Genomic DNA, 23006 nt, shown 5'->3' with positions numbered 1-23006 from the left:
AGATGCTGATTACATTTTCGTCTTCAATCCAGACAGAAGAACACTTCCAGAAACCAAGGGGGACAATGAAAGGCTCACAATGTGCCCCTTACAGCGTGCAAAGAGACAGAATGGAAAGCAGAAGTTATGCGAACATGGTTATGTTGAAGTTAGCTGTATGGTAAAATCTACACAAAAGCTTGGATGTGATTAGCTGGGTTGCTCTGTGCTCAGGAGAAGGAACACACTGTGCAGGAGCAAGCTAAACTGCTGATTTAATAAAGAAACAATATGAATAGATGGTCTGGAGCAGAAGCACCTGTAATAATGACCGAGGGCTTAACACGTGCAAAACAATATAAACAAATATGTGAAAGAGCCCGAGCTGACTTCTATCCAGAGTCCACCTTATGGTTTGTTTTTTCTGAAGTTTAGAGTTTCCTCTGACCTCTGCTGCCGCAAATGCATGAAATAAAGCAAATACTCCACAAGTAAATAAAGTTCTCTCCTTTCTTTTGTTGTGTCAGATTTTGTGCCTCATATGAAAACATTTGGGGTATGAAACGTGGGGAATATTTCCCATCACATACAAAATTAGCAGGCTGTGGTATTTTATTATGATACTGGGGAAAACAGCACTTGGCATGACCGGAATTACTACGACCCTGTGCAATGAACTTTCAGTCCTGTTGCCTTTTAAATGATTACTTTGAAGATGGGGACCGTCATTTGCTAACCTTAAAGTGACTTTGGTGCGTGGAGATGGCCATAGAATGTCAATGAGACAGTTAGCCTGCTATCTGTCTGCTATCAGTTTAAAATTAAAAGGACTCAAGCTGGTTTGTGATAATATAGTAATTAACTGTGAAAAATTCCAACCCCCCAAAATCACAAATCTTTTGCGGTTTCCTGAACATCTGTTGCCTTCTACATACACAGAAATTTACATTAACTCCTTGCATTCAGAGTCAAGCCAGAAACTTCATTAGACTAAAGTTTTCCTAACTGAAACTGTCCTGATAGACACTGGTTTACTTCTGTTTTGGGCCTTTCTGTTTTCTTCCTCTCACAGGTCCAGGTTGGGTCAGGCAGACTGGGGAGGAGATATTATCGGTTCTTCCTTGGCCTTAAAAAGCAGCCCAGGCTTCCAATCTTCATCTGCTTAGCTGAGTGGTAATCAGGCCTCTTCATGAGCTTTTTTGTGTAGAGTAATCTTGTGTGCCAATGTTGTTTTTGCCTCCTCTTCCAGTACGTTTCCCAGTCGGCCCGAAAAGCCGCTGCCATCATAACCTACTCACCTGTTTCGTCAAGCTGGTTCATTCTTGGACAGCTTCCCTTGGAGCTGCCTCGGCTCCATCACCTGCCTGCCCTTCCTCCTGTTACCTGCCTGAAGCAAACCAGTATGCCCGTCCTGGACCCAATAGCCATCTGTTTACAACCGATCCTGAACATTTATTTTCCCACTTTTGGGAAGTGCAATTTCACCCACCAGTTTTCCGCTGGATCTAACTCTCATCTCCTCCCTCTTTCTCTCTCTCTCTCAATGGATCACCTCCTGAGGCTCTGATTGCGCCCTGAAACTCGCCCATCATTGTTGTTCCCTCTGGAGAGTTTCTCAGTGCAGTTTTCCTGTGCTTTTGGTTTTAGCTTTTGTGGAAATAAAATTGTGAGTAGTGCACAGTTCAGCCTCAGCCAAGCTTGCACCTTGACAAAACAGTACTGCATTAAATAATCCGAAAACTAGGTTTTAAGTCAAATATTCGGCCATTTTCACAGATTGAACACAACATCATAGCTGAATAATTCAGTGGCACAGTAAATGCTTTGGTTCACACACACATCCTTTATTCCCATTGCATAAGGCAAATATGCCTGCTATTTGTGTGCACTATGGTTGGTCATTAGTGCTGCGCATTGCTCACTTGACCCAAGGGTACGTAATTTATTTCTGGAGCCACCCATCAAAAAGAGGTTGCCTCTTGTCACACTGACAAGCACCCAATCTAATCAGCCTAAATGATGATGGGGTGGACACGTGCTAATTAGCATCAGCAGTCTGAGAATGGTATGACAAAGGACACTGTGCTTGTCTGGCTTTGTTATTCTACTAACTTCTTGTGCAGGATTTGTGTCAGTAGTTGTAAATGTGCACATTGTACAAACGATTGTGCACTTTTCTCAGTCCGAATTTATTTATTTATTTACTTTTTACAAAAAAAACCATGTATGAATCATCATGAGTAGCTGAAGCCCATGGGCAGGGTGGCATAAATTCATCAGAGGTCAGACAAGCTGCCCACACAGACACCCGCACACACACACACACTGCGACGAGCCAATGAACACAGCAACGTGCTCCAAATCTTAATGACAATCAGACAGAAATTCCAGCGCCGCTCAAAAACAATACGAGGTAACTCGAGCTGGAGTAGAAACAAGGGCTCAAAAGAGGCGTGCAAAGAAACAGCCTTTCCATCTGTAGCCCATTTCAAGCCAGTCTGTTGACAATGATTGCATTTGAGACCGACAATGTTCATCTGAGACGCAGAACTCTCCAGCAGCACAATGAAAGCACTTCTGAAGCTTTTTACTGACGTGTCATCATCAGCATCTCATCTCGCCCTGGCGAGTGTGTTTGTTTGCTGCAGTTTGGATTAATGAATGAATGCTTCTAAGGGAGCTCTTGAGTGAGACCAGAATAAGCAGCGCAAGCTTAAGCACAGAGCATAAAAATATCAAAACAACACAGTGAGCATTGTGGGAGTTTTATAAGCGGCATGACCTGCAAGGTTAAAATTGAAAAGTTGACGGTAATATGAAATTCCTTTCACTTGTACTTCTTCCTTATTTTGCCTCCTCGTGCACAACCTTAGACAGAGAGCACTGCCACATCACTATCAGTGGTCATAATGATTTTCTCCGTGTATCTACAGCACTCAGTTACCTCACAGCATAAATGAGGGAGCTTCGTGTATCGCATTTAGCTTCGTGGTAAATGTCTCCAGATGTCTGCATATATTTACATTACAAAAATGCAGTTTATGAGCGTTTCTTTCGAGATGAAGTTAGCGGTTCAGTGAGCCTCACGAAACCTTCATCGTTTTGACAGACGGTGAAAGAAGTGTGAGAGAGAGATGTGAAGGAGTTGAAGGAGAAATGCTCAAGAAGCAAGCCCTGACAAGTGCTGTCCACTTAAAGCAACTGCTGTCTGGTGTTATCTGTGTTTCCCACTGACATCTTCCGCTGACCTCACATCACGTCTCTCCCCCTCTTCTGTTCATCTTTCTTTCTTTTTTTACACATTCTGCAGACTTTGCATTTTTTTAAAAACCCTCCTGCCTTCCTCTTATGACTATCCCATCTCCCTCTTTCTCTCCTTCCATCCTCTCCCCATCTCATCAACTCCTCAGACACTGTGTCTCACTGGTGCTCCCATTACATTGCCCAGGGTGCATCACCACTCCATCTCCCAGTAATGGATTTCCAATGCTTCGACCATCTTACCTGTCATGTGGTCATGTCTCCTTGCTGGGTAGCATCACTCTGTAAGCTTTTTAGAAATGCATGAATACTCTCCGTGTTATTGTACTCGTTCTATCATCACTCACTCCCCACACAGAGCAGCAAAGCATGACCCCACATCTCGCTTCTCCCGCTGCACAGAATCAAGCTGATGAAGCGTCTCATCACAAGACTGACTGGATTCAAAAGCTATTTGAATCTGAGCTATAACGCAGGGATGTATTGTAAAGCAGCAGAGAAGGCGCATCATTGTTTTAATCATCACTTGTTAGGTGGGAAATGAAGTGCAAGAACTTAATATGGCTTTTTTTAACTGCACAACCATGTGCCAAATTCTGTGATAGTTGTGTGCCAGACTTTTAAAAAATGAATTTACAAATTCTTTGCTTATATTCAACGGCTTTCTCATTAGTTGCGAAATAGTCCATTTGGATACCAAATTAGGAAACCATCTATGCAATGTTACTGAATTCAAATCACGTTCGTCAGTCTTGTCAGTGTCATCTGATCTTCACTTCCTTACCTTCATCTTCAAATCACTGTCAAAAACTAAATGTGTTCAGACTGTGAACGCATTCGATCAGTTACACACAGACACATATATATACACACATAAATTAACAGTCACCTGAATGTGAGATCGGAAGTTTAAACAAGATAATTACAGTAATTACACCTCTGGCACTAAAGTACTGCCATATCTGCACATGCACGATTGCTCTATTGTTAAATATCAATCATTAGAAGAACCAGAACAAAGTTCAGCCCAATCCATAATAGAGTTTCTGTTAGATGGATGGAGACAGAGTGTGAATCATAGTCAGGTTCCCGCCCACACATGGCTTTCATTTCAGTGCAAAAATAAACTCTTCCAAAGCATATCATCAGCCAAGAAAGCACATTGGTCATTGTATTGCTGGAGTTTCCTTCACAGACAGTATAAGACACTGTGAATGTGCGAATTAGAGGCTTACCTTTGGCGTTTTCGCGCACTTTCCGTTTCTGGCATCTTTTATGTATGCTATATCCAGAAGGTCTGTATCCTGTAACCAAGAAGAAGCACAGCTAAATCATCATAAATGTCAACCAATTTCAAATTTAAAGGCTTTAAAGGCTGTTTAGGACACATTTTATGCCCGTGGAAGCTACTTTGATTCAAGGTGATGGCACACATTTCAGAGACGCTTTCCATTTTACAACCTGCCAGCTCTAAACAGTCACATGTGCTTAAGGACACACATTAACCTCAATATGGGATGTCACCTGGGAGTCATTCAGTGTAGACAGATGCTGCCCTGATGACACTCTGCTCCACAAAAGTGTCTAATTAAAACAAAAGTGAAATGTTCCCATATTGACTGATGACCTGACTAAATGAGTACTAGCTCTTTACAAACATACATAAACACTCCAAATTGCTTTTGGAGTGTTTCCTCATAAAATCTGACACAGGATTATCCAGAAATCCAAAAAGAGTTTTTATTTATTCATTTTTTACAACAGAAAATGTCATCATATGCATCATATTACTAAAAGATCTGCTGTCAAAGGGGGAAAAAAGGAGATAAGATGAAAAACTTCACACGTACACAACGTTCTGCTGCTGCATGGTGTTATGCCAGGGTCGGCAACCTGCGGCTCCGGAGCCGCATGTGGCTCTTTAGTCCTTATAGTGCGGCTCCGCGTGGTTTGGGAAAATAAATTAGAAGTATTTAGCTGAAGTGTATTTTATTTATGTTAGTTCTTTTTTAACTTGTAGTTCTAAATTGGAAGATTATTGTGATATTGAAATATAAAAATAAAATTATATTCTATTATTTTTTCATCGCTCAAAATAAGCGTCACACTCGCGGAAGCCGGTGTACCCACCGAAACGCCGTGCATTTATCGAGACTTTCAACCCCAGGTAGGCCAATTATGGATCTTTGGATCCACATTATGTCAGCAGCTGTTCTCCACCGTGAACTATGTTAAAGACAAACACCGCTCACGCCTCACAGATGAAAGCTTACAGTCCTGCGTAAAGATAAAAGTGACTTCGTACAGCCCCGACTTGCAGACGCTGTGCGCAGAGGTTCAGGAGCAGAAGTCCCATTGTAAACATATCACGGCAGACCCGACGATGTTTGCATGAACATGCTTTTCAGCATCTCTATGTTGACCACTTTTCACACACGGTTTCTGTATGCATACAGCCGGCTGTAGCTTTTCAGCTCACAGCCCGACACACACCAACAACAACACAACAGCCGAGACGTAAGGCAGCGAGGCGTGATTGCGGGTGCCGCTCAGGTGCGTCCGCCTCCCCTGCAGCGACGCTGCAGACCACGCCCCGCAGCACGCATTAACCAGGTAAAATACATATTTAGGCAGAATTTTGCAAATATCTATTTTTCATCTTTTAGCAGCATAGTGCTTTTTTTCCAATTACTTTTTAAAAGTCAGGTCAAGGCTCCAACAGCCCAAAGGCGATATAAGGGTGGCAGCTCACAACGGTTTTTGTTTGCTACATGGATCATTTTAGTTCAGCTGGGTGTCTTTCCTTTTGTTATATTTCTTTAAGAGTTCAAAATGTGTTAATTACACATGGATTGTAGCACTTCATGGATTTCATAAGCAGCACAGCTTAGTTGTTCACACAAAGCACAAAGGTAAAAAAACAATATATACAGTGTTATCTTCATTTTAGATGTCAAACAGTATTTGCGGCTCCCAGTGTTTTCTTTTGCGTGGAACCAAATGGCTCTTTGGGTCTTAAAGGTTGCTGACCCCTGTGTTATGCAACAGCTAAGCATGTCTAAGCTGCATGAATGGCATTCAGCAGGCAAAGAAACACAATAGTAGTACCCTGACGAATCAGCCCTGAATATCACCACAGCTGTTATTCTATCACTGTCAGTGTTAATCCAAACAAAACCTGAACCTGATTCATTATTAATCCAGCAGCGTCTCAACCCATGTCAGAGCTCCTTGTTTCATCATATTTCAACATTTCACATCAAACTGCTTTAATCCAGAGGCAAAGCAGGACCGGATTTAAGGCAGGGGTGCAGAAAATGTAAATTTCTTTTAAATTTTTTTACTAAAACTGAAACCGGGTGATTCTGAAAAAATCCTGTTGATGAGCTCTCCGTCCAGCTAGCAAGCCAACCATAGCAAAGGCATCTGATTGCAGTATGGACACACACCCACATACAGCATGCATCTATCAACCTGTGTGCATCCATGCAACCATCGCTCCTTCAACAAGCTCTGTTTCATGCTTATTTGCAAAGCTTTAGCCCCTTAATCAGCCTGTAATGCATTTAGCAATGAGCAGACACAAGATGCAATAGCACAGAAGGCCCTTGGTGCCTTCCCTTAGTCACCACATCCCTTATCCCTGCATTTCGTTCCCTTGTACCTGTGACATGTGCAATGACAATAAAGTTGAATTCTATTCTATCAGTCTGGATTATCACACCCTCAATCTCTCTGAGAGAGAGCCAGGACATGAGGTGGAAAATTAACCAGAGTGAACTGTGTGTCCACTCAGCATTATCTGGGGAGACAAAAGGCAATGGGGGCTTGACTCGATCTCCAGCCACAACACTGATATCTGACAATCTCAGATACTCAAAGCTTGGTGGAAAATTGCACCTGGCCAGTGCTCCTTGCAAAACACATACCCACCTTAAGTCCCACCATGAGTATTTTGCATTTAAATATACTTGTTGCTATATGGAGATCGCGGATTATTTTGTTTAAAGGCATATTTCACTCAGGCAAAGCTGAGTAAGATAGCAATTAGATTAGCACTGCAAATTGTTAGCAGGCTAAATATTTAAATTTAAAAATATTGCCACAGCAGAAATTAAAGTACTCTGTTTTACTGCAGTCCACCAGGACAAGTTATTCCTTTTCTGCAGTTCACATAGCATCAATTAGGCGGTCTTTGCTTGCACAGAGAGAGCCTCTGAGTCAAAGGTTAACGCCTACATTGGGTCTGGAAATGCCTGCCTTTGAAGTCTCTTTAGAGCGCTGGCGCTCCACATGGGGGCCTGGTGGAACAGTGGGCTTCAGGAAGTAGCTTGCTGATTCTCGCGGGGTACTTTTTGGTGCCCCTCTGGCTCCGCACAGTTAGCAGAGATCTAAGGTGGATAAGCGGCAAAGTGTTAACCTACAGTACAGAGACGACTCATTAAAAATAAACTGCCTGTACGGGCGACGAGCTGCTCGTGAAGACGAAACGTGTGTACATCTAAAAGCTTCAGTGGGCAGAGGCTCAGTCATTGCTCAGATGTAAATAAAATCTGATGCCAGTGACAGTTTATTAATAATGAGCTGGATTTATAACTGCAGATGCGGCACAGTTAGTTAATTAAAGCACTTTATTTCAGTTGAGCAGTCCAGCTATTAGTTCTCCTGTTTAATGTCTCTCATTTATTTTCTATGACATATGTTCTTTATCTGTTCTTTTCTGTCATGTCTTAATTTATCACTCTCTGTCTCTCACTCTGTCTTTCCCTCTATTCTTTGCCTCGCTCCCCAACCTCACCGCTTTTTTGCGAGTATCACAGCAGCGAGCACGGATCCAAAGCCTATTAAAATCCACGGCACGTCCAGGAACCAAGCAGGGCCAGCGGGAAAGAAACTACAGAAATTAATGAACATGCTTAACCTGCACTGGCCCCGAGCCCTGTTTTCTGTGCCTGTTTGTCTGTCTCTGCTGTGGAGCTACTGTTTACAACACGCTGCCTTCCTTTTAAAATTAAGAAGTGAGCGCTAATGGTGTTTTTTGTTGTTTTGTTTTTTCAAATATGAAACTTTGTAGGAAATTCAAAATTCAGCTGGTGCTCATTTTGTTGTCAAATGCTGCCGGCGCTTTGTATATGTAATATATACGCCATGTTTTCATGGGAAGACTTTTCACATGCGTGTGGAATGTGATACAATTGACTCAAGGCAAGACCGGGAAGAAAAGTCTGCTACAAAGTGCTTTGAATAAAACAGTCTTTTTTTTGAATATCTACAAAGGGGCTGGCAGCGTCAGAACATGGTGGGTGGTTGTATAACAAAGTAACAAAGACTTCTGTTGCCCTTTGAAGCAACACGTTTCCCCAGCTCGACTGGTACAAGCAAATGGAGGGATGTGCTGATGAGAAGAAAAAAAAGGAAGAAAGGTTAAGGAAACATGGGATAGAAGGCAGACACTGAGACAAGGATAAGTGGAAGTGGGGAGACTGACAGCCACAGCTCATTTACCAACAGCATGCTTGATAGCCTCCAGGGTTCAAAATGGATGCGCACTCCACAGGGCTCAGGGCCTCTGCTGAGCAACGGAGACAAGGAGCAAAAGGAGTGAGGGCAGGAGGGAGTGACAGATGAATACACTCAGATCAAATTAAGGAGCTGGACTGTTCTGTACCAGGACTAGTCAGTGTGGGAAAAGCATACAAGACAGTCACACTTGCTGCTGTTCTGAATCCCATATTTTATCTGCTTTATAATAACAGCAATACATGTAAAACTGTTCACTTCTATCTATTTAAAAATTAAGCAAATCAAAAAGAGCTAAAAGAGACCATCAGTCTACTAACAAGCACTTGATGGTTAATTTCATCTTGTCGTGTTTTGTCTATTTCGCTGCATGTGCATGTCTTGAAACAAGCTGCCACCCAGTCAGATTCAGTTTGTTTCGTGAACTGCTGATTTGCTCAGTCTAAGTGAAATAAGGTCACACAGGCTGTATAACAAGTCAGGGCAGTCCCTAACCCATTGATGCCATCTCTTGGACTGAAATAAGCTCTTGCAAACGCAATACCAAGGCTGCGTCTGGACATGTCAATAAAATACACATGCACATACAAGAATGTGCAAGAAAAACATAATGAATTTTAACACTGTGCAGAGCTATAGAGCCCTTGCATAACCAATTACACTGTTGCAATCGCTATACAGTGTTGTCTGAGTGTTTGATGGCCCACTGACTCGAGGTCAAAGGATTCTCGGCACAGATGTGAAAAACAGAGCTATTACCCAAAAGGAACAAAACACACTAAAGCTCTGCAGGTGCTGAGCCTGTCCCTGTAAGTGGCCCTCCAGTGACTCTCGGCTGGCAGGAAACACATACTGTTACGAGGGAAAATGGTTTGTGGAGAGCTCAGCTTGAACTTGGTTGAGAGTGGCATCCACTTTGCCGCTCTACTCTTGGGTTCCTATAGTGCAGTTCTAACAACCCAACAGTGATAAAGTCACAAACCTCCTCACCTGAAGTGGCTGACTAGAGAGACGGAGAGAGAAAGAGAAAGCTACAAGCAAGCAGACCGAAGAGCTGAGGGCTTGAAAGTCCTTTTTTTGGTAGGTTTTGCATGAAAATTTGCATTCAGGCATAACGGAAAACGGAACTAGCTTTCAGCGCTCTAAGAAGGCTTAGTATTTACAACTCACAGGATAATTGAAATCATTCCATGGATTAAATGATTTGTTAGGCAGTATAAAGAAAAGAGGGACAGCAAATGCAGGAGAGACATCAGGTATGGCATGAGGCAAAGGCCTTGAGCAGAACTGCACTCTGCATGAGGGCATATTTAAACTGAGCAACTAATTCACTCTGGTTTTCATCTGTCTAACATGTCCCCTCCCTCGAGAAGCCTGGCCCTCACTCTATTCATCTGCAATTAAAAGATAAATACCCAAATAAATAAATAAATCCTGGAAATATAAATCTATGGTCTGCCAACTACTTTCTATTTAGAATTTTTAAGTTAAATAAACCTAAACCCACCACTGATGTTCATTCTTCCTCAAGCTCTCAGTGCCCACAAAGGTAAAAATCTGTATAAATGTGAAAAAAACTTAAGTCTGCACTGTAGATCTGAACAAACTGGTTTTAAATATGCATGAGTTCAGGAAGGTCATAAATCCAGTTTTTATGTGGAATTAAATGGACTCGTCCAGTGCCTGCACATAGAACTGTTTCTCTAACCTCTAGCACGGCACAAATCTGCATTTTCCAAAGGGCACAGTCCTCTATCTCAGAGAACAGACGTATGTGGGGTGCTGGTCCTGAGATTTCATGCAGGCATTTCTACTAGCAGAAATGGCAACCTGTCAGAAGAACGGCTAGGGAAAAAAATGAGACTGACACACTCCCTTGAAGTCTAAAGCATTTTATTGGAGTGGCATTTAATGTTCTTTTATTATAAAAGTCACTTTTTGTTGTATTTTTTTTTTTTATCTTTCCACTGTTCTTGCAACAAATTAAATCATGCCTGTTCAAACACCTGCTTTCTAGATTTGATATCAAATGATAAGTTGAAAAAGAATATGAGAACCCATCACTCTGGGGACAACAGATCGTATTTTGGGGCTTCTAGTGTGTGTAAATGACAGCTATCTGTAAAAAGCTTCTATCCACCCATCCACTGATCATTGTTTAAAGAGCGCATGTTAATATAAGCAAATATTAATGAGAAAATAGCAGAGGGCACTGTTTTTGTTTTTGGTCTGAATGGATTGTTTACTTACATCCATCCAAAGAGCGCTTAAATGTGATTGGTCAACGGTACTCAAATTACAAGCAAAAGACATATTACTGTTCCGACACATACAGAATCTAAGGCCTGTTCATTCAGCCTGTGCATGTTTTTATGTCTTGAAATGATTGCTTTCCCTTTACAAGACAAAAGACACTTCAGAGGTGACATGAAATGAGAACAAAGAGATGAGGACAGGACATGCAAAAATGGGGGGACTGTGATTCCAGCATCATCAATTCTTACCCAGTGGGAAACACACACACACACACACACACACACACACACACACACACACACACACACACACACACAGTCTACAGTCCTTTTGTATTCCTTTTTTCTAAAAGGAAATTGATGGCTGAACAGGCATAGAGAATTTTGTTCACACTCACCAGCATCTAGCCACCCACTGTAGGTTCTGATTAAGCCATTCTTGCTTATGTATTTAATTATTTTCCTTTGTCTGATTTCTGTATTGAAGTAATGCTCTGGAGCTAGAACGCGTTCGGTTTTATTAATTTCCTACTTTTTTCGACTTCTATTTCTCATCTTGTCACATTGTATTTGAAATTTTGTCAAAAAAAGCACTTAAAAAAATCTTACATACAAACCAAACAGGACAGCAACTCGGAAAAGACATATCCAGAAGTGAATGTAGTGAGCATAATGTGCGTCTATACACACACAGCCACACACACATATCTAAAAATACATAAATAAAAGAGGGGGGGGGGGGGGGGAGAGATGTAACCAAGCATATCTAATGAGAAGTTTAACAAATGTTGGTAGAGCAGGTTATTATTTTGACTTCTTAAGTTCTGAAACACTCCCAGACCCCATCGGAGAGAGCCAGTCCAAAACATGGCAATCACCAAAAACAGTAGCCCCCAGACCCTGAGGAGAGAGCCTGTTTATCAGACCATTGGTTAATTCATTTTTATTTTTATTTGCATGTTTATTTATTCATTTATTAAGCATATTTATAACACTGACCTGCCAAAAGTGCCTATCCTACCTATCCGCCTCTAACAGACTTATTAGCTTGGTCTGGGTTCTAATCAAGGTCTGCCAATTTAATAGGGCAGAGAGACAAGGATTAAAAGAAAAAAGCCAAAACAACAACAACAACAAAAAACAACTTAATATTGCTCTCAGAACACCCCTGACCTCAGTCAAGCACTTTTGGACCCAGATCACTGAACAGTTTTCTTACTTGCTGAGCTGTCACATCCCAGTATCTCCATAACTGTGCATCCTAGATCAGCAGTCCCCAACCCCCGGGCCACAGACCGGTACCGGTCCATGAGTCGTTTGGTACCGGGCCGTGAGAGTTGAGGCTCAGGTGTCAAATTTATGGTTTTCGGGGTTTTATTGGTTTTTAGCGTTATTTTTTAATCATTTTTATTGTTAATCCGGTTACCCTAAACCGATCCGTCACGCAAAAAAGGTTGGGGACCGCTGTCCTAGATGACTTGTCATCTTTTCATCTACATGTTCCCAATGCCAGCGTTCTCCTTACAGCCCTAACTATGGTCAAAAGGTCATATTTTTAAACTGGAAATAAAAAATAGGATAAACATTGTCCAATGCAATGTGCGTATAATATTCCAAGCCCTCAACTAATCTACATATTATCATTATGATTATTATGGGGAATAGAATATCCTTGTACATGTACAGCGACAATGTGTATGTAAGTGTATATATGTTGCCTTATATATGAGGATATATGTATTTATATAGGTATGTGTGTATATCACTAAAAAAGCACTTTTTTGATTCCTAAAGCTCTTTTAAAAAAATGTAGGTAGACTTTGGAAAAAAGCAGGCCACATATTGTGGACAATGTGGAAACAAGCTGAAAAGATTGAATGTGGGATGCTCAAGTTGAAATTCAATTATACAATTATGGTCAAGTGAAAAATAGAATTTTAAATGTCATTTCTAGCAGGGTGATAAAGTACAAGTAGAACCTGTTCATAGTTTTTGGTCAGATAGATGGAAAGAGGAGACAGGGATTAGAGGTCAGATGGAACGATGGGGAAAAAAAATAAATGCTTGGGAGAAAAGAGCGAGGGAGGAGCGGCTATGTGGGCAACAACAGAGATGTATGGCTGCGGCTGATAGTGGCTATCAGCAGCCGACACGCTCCACAAAACAACCATTGCAGAGATAAAGGCAGCAGGAGGTTGTGCTATAGATCAGCGCACATATTCAACCTCACACGTGTCAAATGATGCGCACAAACGTAACACTCTAGCCATTAACACTTAAGCTTGTACATACTGTATGCATGCACCAGCTCTAGTTTATCTCTGTCATCAATCTGCAGCATCTGCAGCGTTCAGTCATTGCGAACACTCGGGGTATTAATGTGAACAGCTCTTCGGCTCATACTGGTCACCGATTTCCTGGGAGCGTGCTCAGCCAACCAAATTCTGGGCACACATACGCAGACGGATGGAGTGCAGCGAGGGGTACTGGAGGGAGTTAAGTCCTCTCAGACAGATGCAGAACAGACTAGCATAACAAAGAAAGCAAAGCCGCTTCTCTCATCTGTCCATCACACCCTGTTGTTCTCTTATCTTAGTTATCATTCCAGCTGGATTTTTGCTGCAGCCCCCACCACCCCCCGATTCCCTTTCTTAGTCTGTCTTCTCTTGTCCAGCTCTGCGGCTGTCTTGGACAAGTGCCTTTCCTTTCACTCACCTCACCTGGAAATCTGCCTCACTGGCTCTTCCCTCCTCCCCCCCTTGCCTCCCTTTTGTGTGCTTGGATCTTAACAGCAGTTGTCATGTCTATGGATGACTGTTCACATCTTGTCATGTCTGAAACCCCACTGACACACACATGCTAACACACCACCCACCTCTCTCATCCTCCTTATTTTTCTATCCTTACCCCTCCGTGCCATTTAATTCTTCTCTTTTATGTGTCTGGCATCCTCCAGGCAAACTCTGGATGGCTCTTATCTGTTGCAGTTGAACATCTGAGATCCACCCCAGAGCAGAGAGCGCCGGGATGCATAAATGCACACACACACATACAGTGCACGCACACAGAGACACAGACAAATACATCAAATCCCCAGAAAGGATCAATTAAGGTAATTAAAGTGCAGATAAGGCACAAACAGAGACACTGAAGTATACATGCACATGCAGACTAAGTCAGACACACACTACATTACACTTGTACAACTACAAAATGCTTGTCAATGTCTCAGCTTTCTTTCTGTTCAGTTCAATATAAAGTCTCCTCTGGACATCTGTGCATTAAAACCTCACATCCTTCTTCTGTCTGAATATTCAGTCCACTACGTGTCTGCAGGTTATAACGCTAACACAAATGAAATTCTGGCATTCTGAAAATGAGTAAAAGGTACATTCAACCTCGAGTCTATGGACTGAGACTGTGTCTGTGTGTGCTTGTGCAGGGTTTCTTCAGTGAAGTTCTTTGAGAATCAACGCTGCTGGCACACAGAACACAGTTCTGGCCTTCATCTTTCACATCAACTCATTTGGACACCTCTTAAGTGCAAACCATAACCCCTTTGAAGTCAGGACAAAGCAGGCGGGTAAGAGAAATGCATTTCTCACTTTCTTTCTGCAGGCGAACCTTTCTGTCTTTGCCTCTGCTTCTTCAAGATCCTTTCTTGAGCAATCTGCAGTTATCTTTTCTTTCCTGCCACACCTGCTTTTTGGTCAAACTTGAGCACAAAAACTACAAGTAAATGCTAACTACTAAAAGAGCCACTGGGTTTTCATGGAGAACTATAAAGTTTCCTTAATATGATTTACTCTTAGACCCATGAACCTGATTTTAGTTTAGTTAGTTTTGCATGTTAGCATGCTAACATGGTTGAGACTGATGGGAATGCTGGAGTTCTGCCTCTATTTTTCACAAACCAAAATCCTGGGCAAACTGAAATATTAGCTAGATTGTGGAATCGCTCAGCTTAATAAGATTGATCGTCTGGGGGCCACAAAGGTCTTTACCAATCCATCACACAGCTATCAATAACTGTCAAGTAGAAAATTGTGCAATCTCAGCATGGTGATGGTATAGGAGTTGAAGCATTACCAAAGTCAGGAGGCTTCCTGTTTAAGGCCATTATTAAGTGTACAGTAGCCTATTTAACTTCAGTCCATCCATACAGACCTCGGCAGTGTACAGCCCCTGGGGCACATCCGGATCCTACGTTGTCCCAGTGGGAGGTCAATGGGAAATGTATAATAATGTCAATAATGTGAAATAACAATATAACAATAACAATATAACTTTGTTGCTTTTATTTTTAAATCCACTGCTATTTTTTTTTATTTATGTGCATAAAAACTGTAAATATTGTTTGGAATTGAATTTTTAACAGAACACGGACTTCAAAGTATTTATTTAGTGAAGTCAATGTAATGTAGTCTGCGGGATAACGAAAGAGGAGCTGACAGCAATGAGCTCAGTCAAATGACACAGAGTGGAGTCACAGCAAGCTTGGATAAGCTGGGGCTAAAATGGAAACAAAACAGGACTATTGATTGAATACGGAAAAACATTTTCATTGTCTAACTGTAACATCCACTCTTGCCAAAAGCAGCTTATAAAGAAATACAATACTGAGCAAAATTAAGTTTAGCTTACTGGTGTGGTCTTGAAAAACAGCCCCAGTTTCTTAATTGCTCATCTCTGATCCAACATGACATTTCAGTCTGGACCAAACGGACTGTCCAACAGACAGAGAGGCGTTGCCTTCCTTTGAGTCTCTCGCCTGTGAAAATCTAAACTGTTCTTTTTGGTGGGAAAACTATTAATTACCAACAGAAACATGTACCAAATTCTTGATATATATTTTCAAATATTAAAATATATTATATTGTTGTTCATGCAAGGTGGTCTGTGATTGGCTGCTACAGCCACAAGGCTTAGTGGAAGGTAAACTGGCGTACAGTAGGAACCTGTGTCCCAAATCCTAACCTGCTCCTGGTTAGGATTTGGGACACAGACTCCCTCTCTACTTTAAGATTAGGCTTAAAACTTGATAAAACCTTTATTTAGGGCTGGATCATGTGACTCTGAAATATTCCCATGTTATGCTGCAAGAAGCTCAGGCCACTAAGGAATTTCTGAGAGTTCACTTAACATTACTTCTCCACTTTTCATTCTCCATAAGCCACTACCGCATGTCCTCAACTGTTGTCTTTTCTTTCCTGTAGTGTGTTTTTTCCCTCATTCTTTCTGTGCTCTCTTTGTTTTCTCTTATCTTCTCCTCCATTCCTAACCAGTCTACCAACAGTACATGGCTGCCCCCTCCTGAGCCTGGTTCTGCTGGAGAGTTCTTCCTGTTAAAAGGCAGTTCTTCCTTCCCACTGTCACCAAGTGCTTGCTCATAGGGGACCATCTGATTGTTGGGGTTTTCTGTCTAATACTGAACTTTACATTAAAATATAAACCAACTTGACGTGACTGTTGCTGTGAATTGTTGCTACATCAATAAAAATGAATTAAAATGAACTGCACTGAACAAAACAAGTCGCACCTGTGTCATGATACAGGCTTTCCTGTGCCTTTACGTGATAACTTTCACGACAACCTTTCTTTAACTTCTAAACTTTCTTTCATCTCTCAGAATGAATGATTCCTGTTTAACTCAAATATCAATAGTGACATCGTCTTCAGTTTAACTGTGTCTTAATAACAAAGACAGTATTTCTAATGTACAAAACATTTTAATCAGCCAACAAATTAGTCTACCCTGTCAGCCCTGCCTGTGCATCAGGCCCTATTGTCAGCCCACTGCTAAGTGCCGTTTTATCCCCTTTCCTGTCAGAGGAACCACAGGCAATTATGTGTGTTTGTCAACAGGTCCTTATACTGTTGGATACAAATAACAGAGCAAAGCCACAGACGCAAACAGATAATCATCAGTGGAACACAATGAGGCTGGAAAGAGGAGAAAATCTGCCCGAAAGGGTTTACCGCCACCCTGACTTCAGCTGTCTGCTAATGTACTGCTGAAAACTAATTCTCCCTGTCCCTCTCCTCTCCTCTTCTAATGAGCCAGGTGTTGTTTCTCTCCCTTCTGCCATGTCACTCTCTCGAGGAAGCCCTTCAGAGAGGAGCTGGTATTTTAAGTATGAAAGACTGCTGCGCTTCTTTTCTTAACCCAGAGCATCTAGAAGCTGTTTAAATTTGATACCTTCATATCATTCCGCCAAATTGAATTGACTTTAGTGGGGAAAGAAAAGCGAGTGACCCACATTTGTGACACACTTAGTTACTCGAGCGGAAATGGAACAGCGCAAGCAAAAGGGGGGGAGTCCGTGAAAATTTTAGGGATGGACAACGAAGTGAGTGTTTGACAGAAAACATTCAAAATTCTCTCTATTTAACAGTCAAGAAAAACCGAGGTGACAGTTCACATCTGCACCGGAACCAATAAATAACAGTGTGATAGTGGATAAAATGCACCAATAGGAACTACGCAAGTCGCAGCGGGTTACGGATGGGTTTAATGTGGTCTCTTGAGGTACATATTGTTCTTTTGTACTTTATTTGGCTTTGACAAGCTTATTTTTCTCCGAACTTTTATTCTGTTTGGAAATTTGTCTACGTAGAGATGTTAATAATGTGCAATAAAGGCCAAAATTAGTCCCTCAGTGTGCTAGTAATAAGCTTTCTGGCATGAACATTTGGAAATGAAGAGACAGAAGCTAGATAATTGCTACAAAGTACAAAGGAATTCAAATGAAAAACAGCAGGGTAGCATGAAAACCCAGAACCCCCTAGCTGGTGTGAATTAGAGGTCTCTTAAACATTACAAGCTCATCTAATGCAATGAATGCAATTAGTTTCAATCAATAATACAAAGAAAAATCTATTTAAGGGGTGCAGATCTAAAGATTTGAGGCTTCGGAGAGTAAACGCAAGACATGCAGCCCTTCCTCAACATGGCTTGTAAATGATTACCGAGGCCATCTGACAAACTCTTCGCTGTCTGTGATTATCTGTACTTACCATGCCAGCGAACACTCTACATCTGTATCTTAGAAATGGAGTTAAAACTGATTCTTTCCACTTATCCACTTAAGCAACTGGTCATTATGTGCAGGAAGCACTGGAAGTTGTTTGAAAGCAAAAAGCATATAATTGCCTCATTAACAAATGGGACATGAGTGTAAGCCATCTGTTGCCCCTGATTCTTGTAGCAAAATGCACTTTATTAAGGCCTTTCAGTGAAATATTAGTTAAGAGAGAGGAGGACAGAAGCGGGGAAAAGTAGAGAAGAAAACTCTGCTTATGTGCAGCGTTTAGACGTAAGAAGCTATGAGATCTGCACTGAGGATAAAGTGAATTTTGAAGGGCACGGCATCTACATTAAATCCTCGCGGAATTAGATTATCATACATTTATATACATGATGTCAAGCGATTAGTTGATGTAAAACCTCACAAACTTCATGCGTGCCTTTATGCAAGAACAACACATTAATTAACGAAACAAGTCAGGTTTTTCTGTCATCACGATTCCTGAGTTATTAATAATCCTCCTCCTTACAGTCACGTCTACAGTTTATCGGATGGGCAAACAAACTGAATGTTTGAATGTGTATTTTCTGAAGTCCTAAATTGCAAATCTGAAAATGTTAAATAATTAATGTTTTTTCTGACATGAATACATATTTGTATTTGTGATAATGCTACAAGGCAAAGAGGAGTTTTGTCCTTTGACTGTATTTTCTCTCAATTTTAACATCTTCTGTTGATGAATTTACCTTCAAGATTAAGTAGTTGTGTGCCTTTAAAAATTCGCTTCGAGCATCACATGTTTGGAATATATTAATAAGTGACTGGGGAGCCCAAAGAAAAATTAAAGCTATGTGATTGGCAAGAGGCATCCATCTATCCATTCATTTTCTTCCACTTATCCGATTCAGGGTCATGGGGGAGTCCACTTGGACCCTAGCTGTCATATACACCCTAGGTAAGTCATCAGGCTGCCACAGGGCTAACACAGAGAGACAGAAAGCCACTAACACTCACATTCAGACCTACAGTCAATTTAGAATCATGGCTATAGACTTCTTATTGTTATTTTAATATACTGAAATAGTTTTATGGCAGCTTTTGAATTTATTCTTTGAACAAACCACAAAAGAGCAGTAACAATAGGTATTCTACTAATGACTCTTCCACTAAGGCTTTGCCTTTTTGCCAATCTTACAACAATCTTCAGAGGCAGAATAGAGCCATTTAAAATGTGCAGATCATTATTCTTTTAATTTAAGGTCTCCTCCTTTTGGTCTCTGTATCAGTGCAGATGAAAAGAGAAGATCAAGAGAATAGGAGAACATCATTCCCAGACAAACGCCTGATCCAAACGGTGCTGTCAGAAACCAAAATTTGCAAGGAGCAAAGTTAAATGGTTGGCAGAAATAACTTTTATTCTCACTATTTGAAAACAATGAAAGACCCATACAGTCATTTCTTTGTTACGCCAACACGACAACAAACCGATGGGCAACATGAGGCCGTGCTCTTCGAAGCACGGAATGAAAACAGGAAGGAAATGTGTTCTCTTACTGAGAGCTTGTCTACAGTGGGACCTCAAAGTCTATTGGCTGAATGCCTTTATTTGAAAGGGCTCCCTGAGGAAAGCAGCCACCTGGCTTGGAACACTGATGGCAGTCATATCACAGCAGCAGGGGGGTTTTGAGTACTTTGCAGTATCAAAAAACAAGCTGCATGGATTGGATTGTCATGGCAACTGGGCTGGGTTAGTGTTTGAAGTGGAAGGAAGAGAAACACAGAAGAAAAAAGAAAGATAGAGAGAGAGAGAGAGTTAGTGTGTCTACAATTACAGGCCTCACGAGTGTAAAATGTTGCTTCATTAGAAGTAACAGTGTAACATCTAAGCTATAGGTTCTCGGATGTGAGCGATTTAGCATAATTAAACCCATCATGGTCAGTTATTGAGAAATTTAAGTCGTCCCGTATCATTCTACACCAAACAAAAGGGGTCTAAGAGCTACTGCAGCCGACTGTAAGCTCTGACCACACGACATACAGAACAACATGCACGCCATGGTTCTCCATGCTTTTTATTGACCAGTCCCGCAAAAGTCAATGTCCATCTGTAATCTGATTACAAAACGCTCTACTACTGACAAATCTGAATTTATGCCAATAACAGATAATCTATGCCCAGAGTTTCTCAGCTCACTCCCATTCAAATTAGTGACTACATCTTTTATCTATCTTGGCCTTAAGATCTCTAAAAATCCCAAACTCCTCAATAAATTTAATTTCTTGGAAATGCTGGACAAGCTCAAAGACGATATTAGGAAATGGAAACTGCTTCCTCTGTCTTTGATCGGTCGAATAAATGCAGTTAGAATGGTGTCTTTGCCACGATTTTTATATCTTTTTCAAAACCTTATTTATTTGCCACTTAAATTTTTTAAGCAGCTTGATTCATTGATTCTTTCATTCATTTGGGCAGGAAAACCCCCTCGGATATCCAAGGCTCATCTTCAAAAAAATACTTCCAGTGGGGGGGTTGGGTTTCCCTGTCTTTAGACATTATTACTGGGCGGCAAATTCAAGAGCTCTATTGCACTGGCAGTGAGGTTCGCCTACTGATTATTGTTATGATAAGCTTCCAATCTGGCTCCAGGTAGAGGCAGCAACAGTATCTGAAGCCTCATTACCGGTCTTATTGTTTTCTAACACGGGTTCTTCTAATAATTCGATCAGTCGTAATTTTGTTGTTAAAAGTCAAATTAGGAAATCTCACAAACCACCTGACTTCTCAGTAAGAATGCCAATAATACATAACTACTTGTTTAAACCAGGTAAAATGGAAAGGGTGTTTTTAGAATGGGGGGGGAAGGGATTGAAATGCATTGAGGACTCATATATATAGATGATATATTTGTGTCTTTCCTTCAACTTCAGCAAAAGTTTTAGTTACCTCAATCACATTTTTTTCATTATCTTCAAATAAGGCAAGGCAAGGCAAGGCAAGTTTATTTGTATAGCACAATTCAACAACAAGGTGATTCAAAGTGCTTTACAGAGACATTAGAAACAAGAACAAATAAAAAGCATGATTTAAAATTAGGAGGAATTTTGTTCAACGAAACTTTTCAGACTTTCCACTGAAGCCACTAAGTCATACTTACTTTGATATAATTCGGAAAGCAGATTTTAAACATCTGATATCTCAGTTTGTGAAGTGCTTTACAATCCCAGTTGATTCTGATCAAATTAAGAATACATGAGCTGAAGACTTCGGTGTTCCTCTGGTCAAACTGTTTGTCCAATATTCAGAAAGGCTCAATAAACGCCAGATATAAACTAATCCAGTTTAAAGTCATTCACAGATTACATTTTTCTAAACTTAAACTTAACCAGATCTATAATTCTGTATCCCCCTTATGTGATAGATGTAATATCGGTGAAGGTTTCCTTGCACATCTATTTTGGCATTGCTCTGTCTTGAAAACTTTTTGGAGCCAGATTTTTACGTGGTTTTCAAACCAATTTAGGAAAAAAGTACCGTTTGATGGTACACTGGCTATACTTGGATCATTTGCATCAATCAAATCTTTTTCCTTTTCACAAAAACATTTAATTACAATGGGTATGCTGGCTGCAAAGAAACTTATACAGTGACGGTCTTCTTCAACCCCGTGTTTTAAAAGGTAGCTTAATGAGATGGTGTCTGTGGCCAGGGTGGAACAGATAAGATTTGATAGAAAGGGGAAACTGGTGAGTTTTTGTACGATTTGGCAACCATTTCTAGAATTCTTAAAAATTAACTGATCCTAATTCATGCCCCACACTTCGCGTGAATTTTCTTATTTTATTTCATTTTATTTTACTCTTTATTTAGTTAATATTGTTATAATTTTTCATTCCTCATTTTCTCCTTCTTTTTCTTTTTTTTCATGCTTATAAGTTCACAAATGCTAAATGTAGTAATTGTCCTCAATTGAATCTGTATAAGCATGCTGTGTTTAATTTAAAAGCAAAAAATAAAATAATAATAGAAACGCTCTACTGGGCTACTGTATATAGAATCACTCACATCGATGTCCATTTAGCTAAAGGAGGAAGAAAAAATCTCTTTTATGCAAGTTGTACTCAACAGCATTTATCTCCATATTTGAGGGAACATAATTGCTTAGATATGGGTGGATCAGCTGAGTTAACACATTTACGTTTTCTTTTGTTCACCTGTTTTATTTCTAAGTAGGTCAAATTAAGAGAAAAAGAGCAACTCTACATAACATGCAGAACAATTACATCCAAGCACTCCTGCCCTGGTTTAAAAAAAGCCCCGTATCATCTAGGAATAAACAATAAGCCCATGCTTTACATGAGTAAAGGCTTTAGTATCCTTAACCCCCCCCCCCCCCCCCCCAAAAAAAACAACAAAAACGTGTGATATGTCATATACAGTGAGCAGCGTAGTCTCAAAGCAAAATGTATAATAGCTACATTAGTCCACAGTGACAAAGCCAGTACCACAAACCCTGCCTGTGTCATGTTTTTATGAGCCAAAATATATCCACTAGTTTTTTTGGTGCTTAAACCAAACATTTTAAAAATGAAGCTAAACATCAACAAAAAGGCAACGTTGTTTTTTTAAAGTAAACCAGCTTGTGTAAAATTCATGTTTTGCACTTCGGACCAGCTACTACACACTTTTCTCGGAGACTTTCCTAAACAAAAATGATGAAGTTAAGCAGTCAGTGCATTCCTCTCTTAAAATATTTCCTAGCATTCTTTACACACCTACACATTCATCATTTTTTCAGTAGATAACTGAGTGCAACACCATGCACACCTTTCCCATTCCTCTGAAAGCCTGTGCTTTGAGTGTGACCGATCTTACACATTCAGACGAGGTCAGAATAATAATTGCTGGAACAATAAAAAACAACAATAATACAAAATGCAACAAAAATAAAAATAATGATTAGAA

General features: G+C 40.6%; 1 protein-coding gene across 3 annotated transcripts in view; it reads right to left on the bottom strand.

The window, feature by feature from the left end:
• The window catches only part of plcb1l (phospholipase C beta 1-like), a 122738-nt gene that overhangs the window by 81477 nt on the left and 18255 nt on the right, over nt 1-23006 (bottom strand). For all 3 annotated transcript variants that reach the window (XR_013902002.1, XM_026142759.2, XM_026142760.2), the window contains exon 3: nt 4476-4544. Coding sequence is in view for 2 of the 3 variants with exons in the window: in XM_026142759.2 (XP_025998544.1) it covers nt 4476-4544 (69 nt within the window). In the remaining variant the exon portion in view is untranslated. The remainder of the gene's footprint in view (nt 1-4475; nt 4545-23006) is intronic.

The sequence above is a fragment of the Astatotilapia calliptera genome, chromosome 15, assembly GCF_964374335.1.
Source record: "Astatotilapia calliptera chromosome 15, fAstCal68.1, whole genome shotgun sequence".
NCBI classification, from domain to species: Eukaryota; Metazoa; Chordata; class Actinopteri; order Cichliformes; family Cichlidae; genus Astatotilapia; species Astatotilapia calliptera.
Note: the sequence above shows the minus strand (reverse complement) of the source record. Positions and strands in the feature narration are given on the sequence as shown.